The 18496-nt window shown below is 36.2% G+C and overlaps 1 protein-coding gene across 46 annotated transcripts in view; it reads right to left on the bottom strand.

Moving 5' to 3' along the window:
• PBRM1 (polybromo 1) overlaps positions 1–18496 on the bottom strand; it is a 100794-nt gene that overhangs the window by 61846 nt on the left and 20452 nt on the right. For 26 of the 46 annotated variants that reach the window (XM_069562496.1, XM_069562504.1, XM_069562484.1 and 23 more), the window contains 6 exons: positions 15979–16047; positions 14846–14944; positions 12231–12313; positions 7942–8037; positions 7263–7354; positions 1392–1605 (listed from right to left, as the gene is read on the bottom strand). In XM_069562496.1, the coding sequence (XP_069418597.1) occupies positions 1392–1605; positions 7263–7354; positions 7942–8037; positions 12231–12313; positions 14846–14944; positions 15979–16047 (653 nt within the window). The remainder of the gene's footprint in view (positions 1–1391; positions 1606–7262; positions 7355–7941; positions 8038–12230; positions 12314–14845; positions 14945–15978; positions 16048–18496) is intronic. The other 20 variants (XM_069562519.1, XM_069562497.1, XM_069562531.1 and 17 more) reach the window with 1 other exon arrangement.

Raw genomic sequence — 18496 nt, 5'->3', positions numbered from 1 at the left:
AAGATTGACTGAAGCACTTGTCTGCTACCCATCAAAGTCACAAAAACAATATTAGGTAAAGAACCATATTATGTGTACAGCTTCACAGAATTAATGTAGAGATTCCACACTTTGCTCTTAGAATGACACATCATTCACTACACATGTAAAGTTTTACTTAAAATTTACTAAAATCATATATAGATTCCATGAAGTGCTGACAGAGATAAGAATGTTATAATAGAACATTTGATTCTCTGGGATGAAGCCAAAAAAAAAAAAAAACCAACTAAGCACATACTCAGCTCTCACTACCTGTGGCTAGCAACAAGAGTTTAAATTACAGCCTCGGACTTATTCACGCTAACTTCAAGGATAACATGCTGGATATTCTCAACACCCACAAAGAACAATAGAGAACCTAAACTAGTATTAACAGATGACAATCTATAACAAATCTGCAGATATTTATCAGTCAGATATTAAGGATGGGAGTGGGAAGGAAAGGGTAGAACAGGAAATAAAGCATGGGGATGACAAGCCCCAGCACAACAAAGATGGTCTATGTAGCCACATTGTCGAGCTCCGCCCTACCCTTCCCTTTTTTTTTTTTTTTTTTTTGCTTTTGATGACACTCAACTATATTCCTTCTGCTAACACATCTTCCTAGGATTGTGCTGTGCAATACAGTGGTCACACATGTCTGTTTACAGCAAAATAAAGTAAAACTTGAAATCTAGTTTCATTGTGCCACATTTCAAGTTTTCGACAGTCACATGTTGAGTGGCTACCAGAGACAGTACAGATAAAGTAACATTTCCTCATCACAGAAAGTGCTACTGGTCAGCACTGCTCAAGATTTCCCTGCTGCTCTGATGAAGAAAGAGCACAGTGGAAGGTGGTCCAGCTCCTATGGGGCACGACTGGCTCAGCATGCATCCTTGGAAAGGAGGTAGATTAGATGCCCTAAGAGTTGACCCTTCAAAAGGGAAACCAAGATACAAAATTTTACATGCAGGTAAATTGTTGTGATTAAAATATCAATAAAAGGAATAGGAAGAGAAATTTTTGCGCAGTTATAAGAAATGAAGAGTTAAATTCTGAGCGGCATAATTTTTTTTTATAATCCATAATCTGACACACAAATGAGTAGCTGGGATACCTTCTGTTTATCTGTCTCTTGACACTACTGTAATACAAAGAATGTAATCTGTAGTTAATCAAATTTATTTCTCATATTTACATTGGTGTGATACTTAAGCATATCATATGCTTAAGTACATGCTTAAGTTCATGTCTAGACATATGAAAAACATTTTTATATCCTCATCCATTTTAGAAATGAAGGATATATGCACAGGCTCAATCACAAGAAAATAGATGTATACTGAATAATGTAAATGATATATTACCTGATCTGTTGTAGTGCTATGGGTGTTTTAATTTGCTGATAATAATCAGGATATTTTTTCTTTGAAGGCAAATGGAAAAAAGGTTCAGCTATTAGCTGGCCTTGGTTATTCCGACAGCTCCGAACTGTGTCATAAAGCTGATAAAAAGGATTTGAAACATCCATAAATGAAGTAATGCTCTCTGCTTCTGATTCTCCTTCTTCATATCGCGCAGCTACAAAGACATAAAAGATATTTATAAGGGGAATTAAAAAAAACATTTTTTAAAGCTTTTAACAACCTTCCAGATTATGCTGTGTTTGAGCATACTTATTTTAAAAGAATAGTCTCTAGCCTTCATTAAATATGCTGTTAGTAATGCTTAGTAAAAGTGTATGCTTACTTAAGAGAAATGTTACATAGAAACAGAATGTTACATAGTAAAAGTTATACTGTCTTGGTTGTTATAATTTAGTTGCTCAGTCCTGTAGGATTCTTGTGACTCTTGTGATCCCACAGACCACAGCCTGCCAGGCTCCTCTGTTCATAGGAATTTTCCAGGCAAGAATAGTGAAGTGGGGTGCCATTTCCTTCTCCAGGGGATCTTCCTGGCCCAAGCATTGAACCCCTGTCTCCTCCAAGTCTCCTGTAAGTCTCCTCTATAGAAGGCAGATTTTTTTACCTAAGGGAAGCCGTAATTGTCTGTCTTTAAAAGGTTACAAAACAGTTTCTCTGCCATCTTTGCAGATCCTTACTTATGTGTGCTTGGACAAGAAAAGGAGCAGTTATTCTCAGATCTCCAGAACTAAAGCGACAGCATATAGGTTAGGATAAATGTAGCTGGGGGCTGGTATTGACAAATTTGACTTAAAGTGAGGCAAAATCAAAGAGATTTACCTGTAGCAGACCTTAGGAAACATGTTGTCCTTTATTGAGAAAACTTTTAGGTAGAAGCTAATCATAGAAACACCAAAACAAAACATGCAATCACTTTAACAGAAATACAAAATATACTGTTCATTTCTCTGAACTCTTAAACAGTGTATAAGGACCTGATTTAAATTATTTCTTGATGGATCAGGATAACCAAAATCACTATGTCTTCCAGGCAAGTATGAGAATCACTTATTCAGTACTTAGTTACATATTAAGAGCTTGATAAACACCATTCTGAGGTAATCCTAACATCACCATACAGAACAGGTACTGTCATTTCTTTTCCAAAGGAGAAAACTGGACATGAGAAGTTGATGACCTGCCCAAGGTCATCTGGCCTGTAAAGCAGTCAAGAAGGGATTTAAGAGTCAAGGAGCTAGAAGCAAAGCCAGAAATTGGAAACTATGCAGTCTTTCCTGACTCCACTACCTCTAATCTTTTCATAAAGCTCTTGCACATGTTTTATTGAATTTAAATTTAGGAATATTTTTGCTGTTACTGTAAACTGTATCTTTTTTTTAAATTACATTTTCTTTTTATTTTGATTCTGGAAATGAAGTCAATTTTTATATAATAATTTACATTAGCATTTGATTATTAATTCTAGTAATTTATCTGTAGTCTTTTAAATAGAAAACTCAAAAAGTACTCTTATTGATTGCAATCCTTATAAACCCTTCTCTTCTGATCCTTACAGCCTCACTGTTATCACTGTTTGCTGGCTAGTACTTTGAACAAGAAGCAACAACATTTTAAACTTTGTTTCTTATGGTAAGGAGAATACTACAAATGTTTCTCCACTGAAAGTGCCATTTATCAGGTTAGGAAAGTCCCCTTCTACTGCTAGTATGCTTAGCCTTTATCATGAATGAGACTTGTAGTTTAATCAAATGCATTTGCTGGGCCAACGTCATGGTTTTGCTCCTTTATTCTACTAATACAGTAAATAATACTTTTATCTTTTATGCTGAACTAATCTAGTATTCCTGAAATAAACCCAACTATGTTATTGGGTATTACAGATACTGGCCACCTCATGCGAAGAGCTGACTCACTGGAAAAGATTCTGATGCTGGGAGGGATTGGGGGCAGGAGGAGAAGGGGACAACAGAAGATGAGAGGGCTGGATGGCATCACTGACTCGATGATGTGAGTTTGAGTGAACTCTGGGAGTTGGTGATGGACAGGGAGGCCTGGTGTGCTGCGATTCATGGGGTTGCAAAGAGGTGGACACGACTGAGCAACTGAACTGAACTGAACCTAGTGTTCCTGAAATAAACCCAACTGTGTTACCGTGTATTACAGATACTGCTAGATACAGTGTGCTTATGCGGATTGCAAATACTACTAGATACAGTGTGGTTATATTTTGTATGGTTTTGGTTTTATATCAGATTCAAAGAATAAATTGCGGAGTTCTTTTTTTACTCACTGCAGGAGTTTATTATATAATTCTGTTCCTTGAATGTAGGGCTTGGTGTTTTCAATGCAGGAGTATCTCTAATTAGCAATTTAATGTCTTTAGTGATGATATGACTCATCAGTCTTTTTATTCCTGAATCAGTTTTCAGGCGTTTATCAGTTTCTAGGAATTTGTCAATTTTATCTAAACATTCAAATTTATTTGCATTATGCTGTCTATATATGCTCTTTTTCTCCTAATATTTTATTTGTGCCTTCTATTTCTTTACAATCTTGCTATAGATTTACATATTTTATTATGAGCTGTAACAGGAAAATTTTTGACTTCATTGATCTTTTCCATTAGAGATTTCCTTTCTAAAGAATTATCTCCTGTCCTTGGCTTTACCATCTTTTATCTAACATCTCTGTTTTTCTTATTATTTACTTATATTGGATGCTTGTTAGTTCATTAACTTTCAGCTGCTTTTCTTTCTGAATAGAAGCAGTCAGAACTACTAGGGGCACCTCCACTGTTTTTGATACGTATTATTTTCATTATTGTTACTGTTCAAATTTAAGTAATTAAATTTCTATTACAATTACTCCTTTTAAAAATTTATCTTAAAAATAAAAAAAACCACGTAAGCAAAAGATCATGAAGCCTGTGAGAGGTTTCTACTCCCAAAGTTGATGGAAAACACTAAGCTGGCAGATTGGATTTTTAAATAAAGATCTACTAAAAAAAAACAAAATACCTAAGTAAAAAATTTATTTTTCATTATTAGTTGCTATCACAGCTGTATTACAGTCAGAAATATGGTCTGCATAATACCTGATCTTTCAAATTTGTTGAAATTTGTTTTATGCCTAAGTACATGACCAATTTTTGCAAATCTTCCATGTGAACCAGGGAAGAACATGTATTCTCTAACTGTAGAATACTTGCCTGTTAATAACCAACTTGTTGTGGTAGGCTGAATAATAAGCCCCCACACAAATCTATGCTCTAATCCACAGAACTTGTGAATATTACTTAAATGGCAAGAGACTGCAGATATGATTGAAAGGAATCTTGAGTTTGGGAAATTATCCTGGATTAATCTCTGGGCACTAAACATAATCACAAGGATCCTTATGAAAGACAGGCAAGAAGGTCAAAGGAAGAAGGAGATGGGGTGACACGTAGAGACTGAAATGCTGTGTTCTCAATGCAGAGGAAGGGGCCATGAGCCAAGGAATACAGACAGCCTCTAGACACTGGAAAATGTAAGGAAGTCCATTATCCCCTACAGGCTCCAAAAGGACACCGGCCTGCCAACAACCTGATATTAGATTTCTGACCTTGAGAGCAGAAGGGAATAAACTTGTGATGTTTTAAGCCACTAAGTTTGTGGCAATTTGTTTTAGCAGAAATAGGAAACAAATAAACTTTCGAGGAATTATATTCAAGTCTTCTCTGTCTTCACTGGTTTTTTTGGCTGTGTATCTAGCAACTGATAGAAGCAGGCTCCCACTCTAACAGCAATGTTGTCACTTTCTCCAAGTTCTATCTGCTTGTTTTACATATTCTGAGCCCTTTTAGGATTTATCTGCCTGATGTAATAAACTTTTTATCAGTATAAGGTAAATTCATTTTATCTTTGGAAATGCATTGTTTGAAAGTCCAGTTTAGCAAAAGTCAATGTAACTACCATCTGGTTATTATTTGCCAGGGGTATCTTTTTTCTGTTCCATCCTTTTACATTCACTTTTCCTGTATATTTAAGATGTGTCTCTTGTAAGCAGTATATAACTTGATTTTTAAAATACCCAATCTGGAACTGTCTTAATTGGCAAATTCAGGCCACTAACATTTATTTCAGTTATAATTTTAGGAATTGTTTCTCTGTTTCCATTTATCACATTTTTTCTATGTTTCTTTTTGCCTTCTTGCCTTATTTTGGTGGGAGAAGACTGGAAGTTTTATCTGTTTTTCGTAACCCATTGTCCACCTCATTGCTCTTCTTAAAGTAACTGCAAGTAGGTGCTTTTCTCCACCTTCTTCGCTGCCCTTCAGGGAGACACAATGTGGTTTGCCTCGAAGACAAATCACCTCAAGATGCCAAGCCATACTTTTAATTCTTATGTCTTCTTTCCATCAGCTTTCTTGTTGCTCCAAGATCATGAGCTATCCTTTCTTTGCTATTTTCACTGTACCTACCCCTAAAGCTTTTTTCAGGAACAGGAAGCAGAAAACCAAGTATATTAAACTTTGACTAAATTAAGGATGAACAGGTTCTGAATAACAGCCTGAAGGATCTACAACACACAAATTTCGTTGGCATCTACTTTGTTTTACTACCTGAGGTTACTAAATAAGAATCCTCTCGTGACAAAAGTACTATTTATTGGGGGGGGGGGGGAAGCCAATAAACGCTTTGTAAGAATCTTATAAGTGCCATGATTTCCCTTCAATTTGTTATACTACTATAAGGTTAATGAAGTAACCAAATGCTAGAAGGAAACCTAAAAATAACGTGTGTGTCACTTCTACAGTTGGCAAAAAAGAAAGCTAATGAAAAGAGAAAAGTTTCTTTCAATTTTTGATAAGGACTGACTTAAGTTTAAAAAAATATAATCTGTAGATGACAATCAAAAAATTAAATTTATACTTTAGTAGTCTACAATAATTATGAATTTCTATAGATTTAGTAGAAAATAAAGATACAGCTAGAAAAATCTTTTGTGTCACACTTGATTATAAAATCAAGAGTAATTCCATAAAACAAATTTTATCTCTACATATAAAAAATATCACACTTAGGGGGAAGACAGAAAATATACCTCTATAGCTGCTTTATTACTCCTTTATGAAGTGTGTGCTTTTACTCGAATTTCTAGTACCCAATTATTTAAATGAAAGTTTGCCATAATTTACAGCTATCTTTAAATCATAAGCTCTAGATGAGAAGACATTATAGTCTACTGAAAATATAAGCCAGTGACCTAGAAATCTAAAGTGATATGAATGTCCTCCTGGGATTTCCTGATGGTGTCACTAGTACTTTGGGCTTTCCTGATGTCTCAGTGGTAAAGAATCTGCCTGTAATGCAGGATTTGCAGGAGACACAGATTTGATGCCTGGGTTGGGAAGATCCCTTGGAGGAGGAAATGGCAATCCACTCCAGTGTTCTTGCCTGGCAAATCCCATGGACAGAGGAGCGTGATGGGTTACAGTCCATGAGGTCACAAAGAGCTGAACACGGCTGAGCACACACACATGCATGCATGACCAGCACTGTTTACCATCATAGGTTTGAAACCAGGAACTGCCACGGCTATCGAAACAATGTTTTTGCACAAGTATTTATTTACTTAGATTCATGCTTTAACACAAAATAAAGCAGTAGTAAGTTCTTGATAAGTTTGACAACCAAGAGTGCAATCAAAACGTAACAAAACAAGTGTGTCCTCCCAAAACAGACAAACTCCCAGCCAGACCAAAATAACTGCAATTTTCCTTAAGAAGGATTCACTGAGATGGCACATAACTAATCACAACTTAATGCCTACCAGCTAAAGCAGCGTCCTCTTCACTTTCTGAGCCATACTGAAGTGCCATGGTAATTGCGGATAAACGACCCCCTTGGACTGCTCTTTTATTACTACAAGGAAAAAACAAGCAATTAGAAGGCAGGGAAAGATGTTATAAAAATCCGGTTACTTTACAGGAAACAGGAACTGTTAATAAGGCATTCACATCAAAGAAAGAGTTTCTATTCAGCTGCTTCCTCTATTTACTTTGTACTTTTTCTATCCCCCACAATCAATCTTAACCAAGAAGACTAAATTTTTTCTCTCAGAAAAGAGGGAGATAGAAAGCCCTTAAAGCAGGCTACTTGCAGCACTACTCCTTTTTTATGAAAAATAAAGATTCACTCATAATTGCTGGTTAATTCTAAAGATGCTCATATTTTAACAATGAAAATAAAATCTATTATGAACACAAACTCTTTCAGTATTTTAAGACACATTTTACTGGTAATTTTAAACACTACCTGACAATTTCTGCTTAAGCATTTCTCAGACATGAAGTCAGGCCTACTATACTTTTTAAATAAGATATCTGACAACAAAGTTTCATAAAATAAGCCAACTACACTCAAAGATATTACTTCAAGATAGTCATCAAGAAAATGCTAGCATGCTTATCCTCATAAACATGGGTCAGCTCTCAGACACTCTCTCTCACCGGTAATACTTGCTAGTGGGATTTCTCTCTTCACCAAGGCTGCCTTTACTGTGCGAAGGACCTGTCAGCCTGGTTGCAGCCAAATTTGATGAAGTCCTATCCAGAGACAAGGTTAAAAAAACTCAGAAAACTAACAGCTGAAATCATAATGCTGGATAAACAAAAAGAAAACAACCATTTTCCTTTTCTTTTCTTAAAAAAAGATACACTCTGGGACTACTCTGGCGGTCCAATGGTTAAGACTCAGTGTTTCCACTGCAGGGGGCAAAGGTTCCATCCCTGGTTGGGGGAACTAAGATTCCACATGCCGCAGGGCATGGTGGGGAATGGGGGAGGGAAGACTCAAATATTGCCGAGCCTCTACCATGCAGGAGTCTTTGCTCCAAAATCTGGGACTCTGCTACAAATAAAAGATGGAGAGGGTGCGAAGAAAAGGGAACCCTCTTACACTGCTGGTGGGAATGCAAACTAGCCCGGCCATTATGGAGAACAGTGTGGAGATTCCTTAAAAAACTGGAAAGAGAACTGCCATACGACCCAGCAATCCCACTGCTGGGCCAACATACCAAGGAAACCAGAATTGAAAGAGACACATGCGCCCCAGTGTTCACTGCAGCACTGTTTACAACAGCCAGGACATGGAAGCAACCTAGATGTCCATCAGCAGATGAACGCAAAAGGAAGCTGTGGTGCGTACACAATGGAATATTACTCAGCCGTTAAAAAAAGAACACATTTGAGTCAGCTCTAATGAGAGGCATTACACTAGAGCCTATTATACAGAGTGAAGTAAGCCAGAAAGGCAACACCAATACAGGATATTAACACATATATATGGAATTCAGAAAGACAGTAATGACGACCCTATATGCAAGACAGCAAAAGAGACACAGATAGGACAGACTTTTAGACTCTGTGGGAGAAGGCGAGGGTGGGACGATACGGGAGAAAAGCACTGAAGCGTGTACATTACCATATGCAAAACGGATCCCCAGTGCGAGCTCAATGCATGAAGCAGGGCACCCACGCGGGTGCTCCGGGACAACCCAGAGGGAGGGGGTGGGCAGAGAGTGGGGAGGGGGGCTCAGATGCTGGGACACACGTACGCCCATGGCTGACTCATGTCGATGTACAGCAAAAACCACTACATACCATAAAGTAATGAGCCTCCAATTAAAATAAATTAATTAATTTAAAAAAATTATGCTTATAGAGGTTGCCAATGATCAGATGTTAAGTTAGAATACGTTGGCATAAGGGCATTTTTCAACTATTGATATGAAAGAACTTGTTTCTGTTGAAACAAAAAAACTGAAGAGCAAAATCTGGGACTCTGAGCAAAAAAAAAATAAACCAGGGTTGATCCCAGACAGTTTATGGTTAGTGCAGTGACCAGAGGATCCAGAAACATAGCAAATGTCAAAGTCAGAAAAAAGCTACAAAAGCAGCCACTCAATCTTTCCATTTCAGGTAGAAGCAAATGGAATCCTAGAAGTAAGACGTGTTCAAAGTCACAGTCCCAGCACAAGATAAGCTAGAATCTCCTGACATCCGGCTAAATACTCTTACAGTGAAAATATATACATCCTATGATATAGATGCAAATATCACAATATTATAAGCATACCTTGTTTTATCACGCTTTGTTTCATTAAACGTCACATATACTGCATCTTTTCTTTTTCTTTTTACAAACTAAAGGTTTGTAGCAACCCTAAATAAAGCAAATCTGAGCACCATTTTTCCAAAGGCATTTGCTCACTTTGCGTCTCTGTGCCACATTTTGGTAATTCTTGCAATTATTTCCAACCTTTCCATATTATTATACTTGTTGTGGTAATCTCTGATGCTATCATTGTAAATACTTTGGGCAACCATGATCCATGCCTATGTAAGACAGTGAACTTAATAAATGTGTGTGTTCTGACTGCTCCACCAACGAGCTATTCCTCCATCTTTTTCCTTTTTCCTCACTCTCCCTATTTTCTCATACACAAGAATACTGAAAGTAGGTCAACTAATAACCCTACACTGGCCTCTAAGCATTCAAGGGAAAGGAAGAGTTGCACTTTTTTTTCCAGTTTCAAGCAAAAGCTACAAATGGTTAAGCTCAGTGAGGAAGGCATGTTGAAAGCTGAGATCAGCTGGAAACTAGGCCTCTTGCACCAGTTAGCCAAGTCACAAAAGCAAAGGAAAAGTTTTTGAAGGAAATTAAAAGTACTACTCCAGTGAACACAGAAATGATAACACAGTAAGATAGCCTTATTGCTGATAAGAAGAAAGTGTTAGTGGTCTGGACAGAAGGTCAAACCAACCACAACAATCTCATAAGCAGATGTGTAATCCAGAGCAAGGGCCTAACTCTCTTCAATTTGATGAAGGCTGAGAGAGTTAAGGTGTGGAATAAAAGTCTGAAGCTAGCAGACACTGGTTCATGAGGTTTAAAGAAAGAAGTCATCTCTATAAAATAAAAGTACAAGGTGAAACAGCCAGTGCCGATAAAAAAGCAGCAGCAAGTTATCCAGAAGATCTAGCTGAAATTATTAATAAATGTAGCTATACTAAATAACAGATTTTCAATGCAGATAAAATATACTTATCATGGAAGAACAATCCAAGGCTTTCACAAGTAGAGAGGAGAAGTCAGTGCCCAGCTTCAAAGTTTCAAAAGACAGGCTGACTCTTTTGATAGGGTTAATGTAGCTGGTGACTTAAGAGTTGAAACCAGTGCTCATTTTACTATTCTGAAAAATCCTAGGGCCCTTAAGAATTATGACAAATATACTCTGCTTGTGCTCAATAAATGGAACAACAAAGCCTGGATGACAGCACATCTGTCTGCAACATGTTACTGAATATTTTAAGCCTGCTGTTGAGACCTACTGCTCAAAAATATTTTCAAAACAGTACTGCTCTTTGAAAATGCACATGGTCACCAAGAGCTCTGATGGAGATGTACAAGATTAACATGCCTACAGACACAATATCCATTCTGCAGCCCACGGACCAAAAAGAAATTTCAACTTTTAAGTCTTATTATTGAAGAAATACATTTCGTAAGGGTACAGCTACTGTGGATAGTGATTCCTTTGATGGATCTGGGAAAATTCAACTGAAAACTTTCTGGAAATGATTTGTTATTCTAGATGTCATTAAGAACATTTGTGATTCATGGAAAGAACATGAACATCAACAGGAACTTAGAAGAAGTGGATTCCAACCCTCATGGGTTACTTTGAGAGGTTTAAGACTTCAGTGGAGGAAATAACAGCAGATGGGATAGAAACAGTAGGAGAACTAGAATTAAAAATAGAGCCTGAAGATATGACTGATCTGCTACAATCTCATGATAAAACTTTAACATTGAGGAGTTACTTTGTATGGATGAGCAAAGAAAGCAGTTTCCTGAGATGGAATCTACTTCTGTGAAAATGCTGTGAAGACTATCGAAACAGCAACAAAAGACTGAGAATATAACATAAACTTAGTTGATAAAGCAGCATCAGGATTTCAGAGGACTGACTCCAATTTTGAAAGAAGTTCTCCTGTGGGTAAAACATTATCCAACAGCATCTCATGCTATAGACAAATCATTAGTGAAAAGAAGAGTCAACTGACGTGGGAAACATCATTGTTGTCTTATTTTAAGGAGCTGGCACAGCCACCGAAACTTTCAGCAACCACCACCCTGATCAGTCAGCAGCCATCAACAGAAACAAGACCCTTCTCCAGTAAAAATATTACAGCTTGCTGAAGGCTCAGATTATGGTCAGCATTTTTAAGCAATACAGTCTTTTTAAATTAGGGTATATACACAGCTTTTTTAGACCTAATGCTACTGCTCACTTAACTACAGTTTAGTGTGAACATACAGCTTTCATATGCATGGGGAAACCGAAACACTTGTGCGACTCTAGTGTGATATTCGCTTTACTACAATGGTCTAGAAATGAACCCACAGTTATCTCCAAGTTTTGCCTATATACACACGTATTATATGTAATATGCATTATACAAATATGACATACAAATATTTATATACATATCTGTACAAGGCAATAAAAGTACATAGTGGTGTTAAATCTTAAAATGTTTCTTTTTAAATAAAGCCTTTCAGCTACAATGAAGGGACTGATTAAGAGTTATTTAACCCTATTCTCTTCAGAATCATATTAGCAACTGTAAATATAACCTCAAAATGCAACATCTTGTTTTTCACTATATTGATTTTACTAGCTATTTTGATAAATAATAAAGGCACAAGAACTTTAAACATTTTTTTAACCTACCTCATTCGAAGGCTTGACTTCGTCATTTCATGTTCAATTTCTGCCTTTTTCATATAAAATATTTTTTTAATAGAATTTGCATCCTGTTAAGATAAAATTACTTGGCTTAGAAAAAGTATAGAAAAAAATGGGCAGTTTAAAATGCCCTCCATCATGTACTGGACACTTTCTATGGCACTCCTTGTATGTGGAGTAGCCTCCCATCCAGTATGCACACAGCTGCATCCTCTAACCTTTCTACCAGCTTTCAAAACATCTCTGTAATTAAATACAGGTTGAGAAGCCTCTCAGCTCTTCCACAATTAGCCAGCTAAAAGACAAAGATCTAATGCTGAACAGGGAAAAAACAGGGGTGAGAATACAATGGACTCTACCTGTGTACACTAACCTAAAAACTGAAACAAAAGTACACTTCTAAGATTAAAGACTAGGCACATAAATTATGGATGAACATACTTCCTTAAATTAATAGCATATATCAAATTCAGTTTCCCTTCACTCCAAAATTTAGTTTAGGATCATTAATCAGACCAAAAAGCATAATTCTTAACCGCATCAACAATTGGTACTACACTACTCAAATGTCTTATCAAGGATTAACAATACAAGGACTTCATTCTTGATTTTCACTCAAAGTTCCTTAATAGATGCAAGATAAAAGTTAAAATTAACTACCAAAAGCAACCAAGTGAGTCAGCATTCCATAAATCTAAATGACTTTATTCCCAAAAGATTTTCTGAGCACCCTTTGCTAAGTTCCCAGTGATAAATGATTAATCTGAGAAATTTCTACAAGCAACAGTTCACTACAGTTCATTTCGTAGAAAGACTACAAAACTTCTAGGAGAGAACTGCAAAGCAATGAAAGTCATTTTACATTGTATATGATACTATACAGAGTGACTTTTACATCAATGAGGTTTAAATGAAGGGACTATATCAATATTTAACTGCAAAGTGGACCAAAAATGAACCTTGTGTGGAACAAAAAGAAACACAGGTGAATGGATTAGAACCAAGGATCTATAGTCAACTGATTTTCAACAGGGTTGCCAGGACAATTCAACAGGAAAAGAAGTCTTTTTAACATAAGGCACTGGATGAATGTGGACTCCAACCTCACACCTACCTCACGTATATGAAAATTAACTCAAAATGGCTCAAAACTCTAAATGTAAATGCTAGAACAGTAACATTCTTAGAAGAAAACATAGGCATAAATCTCTGTAGCCTTAGATTAGGTAATGGTTTCTTTGGTAAGACATTAAAAGCACAAGAAATCTAAGAAAAAGCAGACAAATTGGACTTATCAAAATTAAAAACTTAATTAAAATTGAGAAGTTTTTTTCTTAGGCATGGGGGGATCGGGTGGGGAGTGGGGTGAGGTGGGGTAGGGGGTCCTGCAGCACACAACATGTGTGATCTCAGTTTCCCAACCAGGGACTGAAAGCCCTGCACTGGACTGCCAAGGAACTCCCCAAATTAAAACCTTTTGCACATCAAAGGATATTATCACAAAAATGAAAAGACAGTCTATAGAATAGGAGAAAATATTTGTAAATCATATGTCAAGTCTATTGTTTAGATGATGAAAACAACTGTAACAATTCAACAATGAAAAGACAGTTAACCCAAGTTAAAAGGGGGGCTAAAAATCTGAAACATTTTTTTCAAAGAGTGATAAAGGCCACTATGCACGTGAAAAGATGTTCAACATCACTAATCATTAGAAAATGCTAATCTAAGGATTCCCTGGTGGCCGAGTGGTTAGGATTCCAGGTTTTCACTGTTCACTGAACTTGTTGGCCCCAAGTTCAATTCCCACTGGGGGAACTACAATCATGGGGCACTGGCCAGGAAAAAAAAAGGCTAATCAAAACCATAATGAGATACTACTTCATACCTACTAGAAATAAAACAAAACCAAAAATAGAAACAAGTATTGGTGAGGATGTGGAGAAATTACACTTGCACATTACTAGTGGGAATGTAGGTGCAGTGGCTTTAAGAATAATTTAAAAACAATTTTAACCTCAAAAAAGTTAAAAATATAGTTTACCATCTGGCCTAGCAATTTCATTCCAAGGTACGTATTCAATAAAAATGAAAATATATGTGCATATAAAAACTTATACATGAATGTTCACAGCAGCATTATGTATACTAGCCCCAAAGTGGAAGCAACTTAAATGCCTAGCAATTGATGAATGAGTGACTAAAACATGATATATAGATTTAATTCAATACTATTTGGGAATACAAAGAAATACATGATATAAAAGGAACACCTTGAAAACACGATGTTAAGTGAAAGAAGCCAGTCACAAAGGACTATAAATTGTAAGGTTCCACTTATATGAAATGTTGAAAACAGGTAAATTCACAGAGATAAAAGTAGACTGGTGGCAGTTGCCGAGGGTTAGGGAGACTGGGAGGAAATGGAGAGTGACTGCTAATCCATTGTGGTGATGGCTACACAATTCAGTGAATATACTAAAAGTCATTAAATTATACACTTTGGGTAAAGTGTATGGTATATGGTTCTTATACAAAAATACTGGCTCTAAATTAAAATCTGTATTCTTATCAACGAAAGCAACAACAACAAAACTAACCTTGAATACTTGAGAACCAGGCTCATTGTAGGTTTTGGCATTTTTTGCTAGGAGATCTATATCTTTGGCCATTGCATGAATACTCTTATAGCTTCCATTCTATAGTATACAGTAAAATGTAGCAGTTACTCTTAAAGACAGTTAAGCAACATGACCTTAAAAAAAACCCCATATATTTTTCAATTCTCACCATACTCTAAGACTTTATTGGAAAGTACATATGTGAACAATACATAAAGTCGTCTTCTCTTTTATAGACTATTACTACTGTCCATTTACAAAGAAGTTTTTGAGAAAGGTAACAAAACCAGAGCTACGTTATTCTCATAAAAACAACGTATACTTAAAAAAAAAAATCAGACAAAGTAAAAGTTGTTTTATTTAGCAAATATATAGTGTTTACTCTGTGCCAACCACTGTTCTAAATGTTTCATGAAAACTAATTCATTAAAGAGTACAGACTTTGGAGCCAGACTATCTGGATTCAAATCCTAAAGCCTTAAAAAAAAAATCCTACCTCGTCTCATTAGTTGATGACTCAGGCAAGTGACTTACCATCTCTGTGTTTTAGTTTTCTTATCTGTAAATAACAGTATCTTCCTCACAGAGGTGTTGTAAGAATTAACTAGCTAACACACAGCAATCCTATAGCAATTCCATCTATACTGCTGAGGACACAGAGAGGGGGACACACAAAGAGAACAAAGCACCTTCACTAGCCTTACAGTCTCCATGTTGGCTGTAAGTAACTTTTACTCTGAAATATCCTACAACTATTTGTAAGTCAATAAAAATAAACAAACCTTTCATTGACAATATACCTTTCACAATCAAAAATGTCCATGACCAATGTGCTTTACTTTTTGTCCTGAGAGCAAAACTTATTAAAACTATAAAACACTTAAGTCAATGAAAATTTTGCTTTCCTTCCTACAGAAAAAATGCAAAAGGGATGCTATGCTGATTCCTTTAAAGCTATACTCAGTAACACCTCTAATTTGTTTATATTATATTGCTATTAATAATAACTCCTTACAGAAATATCCACTTCTGTTCTATAAAAGGCCTAAAAAATGACCACAGGCCAATCTGCCCTAAACCCACATATTTCTACATATGGTACACCTTCATACCTGTATCCTCTGGGCAATGGTCTTGAGATCTATAGGCTCCTTAATAATTGCATAATAGTCTGGATATTGCTGAAAAACAAAACGCAGGCATGCTTAATAAGTGAAAGTATCCAGCTAATAAGATAACAAGGAAGTACACTGATCATCTGTTAATCAATTGAGCAGCTTTTGAGATAAAGGCTAAAGACACAGCTGAACAGCATATTTTTTGTTATACTTGAACCAGAAATCATTTGATTTTTACAAGCTTCATGAGATACCCAAGAGCATGCTGTAGGACTTTACAGTTAGTATTTGGTTATATAGCTAATATATCACAATTTAATGTTTTTAAATTTCCTAAATCCACAGATCAGACAATTTTATATTTAAGATCCCAAGATATCTATGTGGGGAAATGAAGCAGAAGGTTTTCGAAGAGTTTCTTATAAGCTCTTTTAATTCAGAAATCTAAAACACAATTATATCCTATTTCATGTGAAATACTAAGGACCTAGAAGAAATCAGGGTGCAAAATTGTTTAGTTGCTAAGTCGTGTCTGACTCTTGTGACCCCATGTACTGTAGCCCGCCAGGCTGCTCTGTTCATGGGATTTCCCAGGCCAGAATACTGGAGTGGGTTGTCATTTCCTTCTCCAGGGGATCTTCCCAACCCAATCTCTATTCCTGACTGACCAGCTTCACTTTTCACAGAGACTGTACTCTTAATTTCCTTTCTGTAGTAAAAAAAAAAATACATAAAATTTACTGTTTAACCTTTTTAACTGTACAGTTCAGCAGCTTTAAATACATTCACATTATTGTGCAACCATCACCATCATCCATCTCCAGAACTTTTCATCTTCCCAAGCTGAAATTTCATACCCATTCAACAATAACTCTCCACCTTCCCCTCCTTCAGCCCCTGGAAATCACAATTTTACTTTTTCTTTCTATGAATTTAGCTGTTAAGTACTTCCTAAAAGAAGTATCATACAATATTTACAAAGTACATACTTCCTAAAAGAAGGATCATACAATATTTGTTCTTTACAATTGGCTTATATCACTTACCATGATGTGTTCAGGGTTTATTCTTATTGTAGCATGGGTCAAGAATTTCATTCTTTATAAAGGCTGAATAATACTCCATGGTGTTTATATACTACACTTTATTTATCTATTCACATATCAAGGAACACCTGAGCTTTTTCCATGTTTCAGCTATTGTGAATTATACTGCTAGGAACATGGTTGTACAAATATCTCATTAAGACCCTGATTTCACTCTTCTAGGTATGTATCTAAAGCTGAATTGCTGGATCATATGATAATTCCATATGCAATTTTTAATGAACTGTCATACTGTTTTTCTTTTCTTAACATTTTAAACATATGACCAACATAAACCAGTATATTTTTTCTAATCAGATTCACACTTCAGGCAGCAGTGTTCAGATACACTATTTCTAATGTTATAATTGTACTACAACTAGTGTTGTTGTTGTTGATGACTGATGGGTAAAGCTGCAGGCCACCTGTCAGTCAACAAACACTTCTTGCAAGCCTCTGACATGCTGGGTTCCAACTACATGACAGGGACACAAAAGAAAGTATGTCAGAGTCTTCATCCTTAAGAAATTCAGTCCTTGTTCTTAAAGAGAAAATGCTCACAATGAGTTATAACGGAGTACTTCTAAAAGTATGTGTATAGTGGAGTACTTCTGAAAGTACATCCTTATTCAGAAATACAAGAATGTGAAGGTCACAGAAGTTTTTGTGGTTCCAAAAGCTAAAGTGGAACATCAACTATGTTAATTGTTCTTTGGGTGTGAAGACACATGGGGCTCTAACACTTTTAAAGGGTTCCACTGGTCTAGAAAACCTCTTCCACGTTGGGGTAGAAGAGTACTTATCAGGAAGAAGTTAATTATCTTCCTCTCATTCTGACTCCTAAGCAGAGAGTGTTTCTTCTCTTTCATAAATAAAAGGTTTAATTTATGTGCTTATTTTATCACTTAAGAATCACGAATCTTAGAAACAACCTACAATGTGGATAAATCATGAAGACACTAGGCTAAGTGAAATAAGCCAGACACAAACAAACACTGTATGATTTCTCTTAAACGAGGTACTTAGTGTAGCCAAGTTCAGAGGAGCAGAACTGTGGTTTCCAGGAACCGGCAGGAGGGAAAAGTAGGGAGTTCCTGTTTAATAGGTAGGAAGATGAAGAAGTTTTGGAAAGAAATGGTTGTGACAGCTGCACAATAATATGAATGCACTCAACGCCACTCAACTTTGTACTTAAATTGGTTAAAAGGTAAACCTTAGATTACTGCATATTTTATGACCACAAAAACGGAAAACAAACAAAAAGAATTTCTAATCATAAAACCAAACACACATACAAAAAATCCATAGCCTTTTGCTGAAGTAAAATGACAGAGCATATCCTATGTGCTTACTGCTGAGGCCATGAGGAGGATCTCTCGGCTACCTCCAACACCTTCCATTACCCTTACTCTATTTACTAAGAAGTA

This window comes from Ovis canadensis, chromosome 19 (assembly GCF_042477335.2).
Source record: "Ovis canadensis isolate MfBH-ARS-UI-01 breed Bighorn chromosome 19, ARS-UI_OviCan_v2, whole genome shotgun sequence".
Classification (NCBI taxonomy): Eukaryota; Metazoa; Chordata; class Mammalia; order Artiodactyla; family Bovidae; genus Ovis; species Ovis canadensis.
This window is presented reverse-complemented; position numbering and strand designations above follow the sequence as displayed.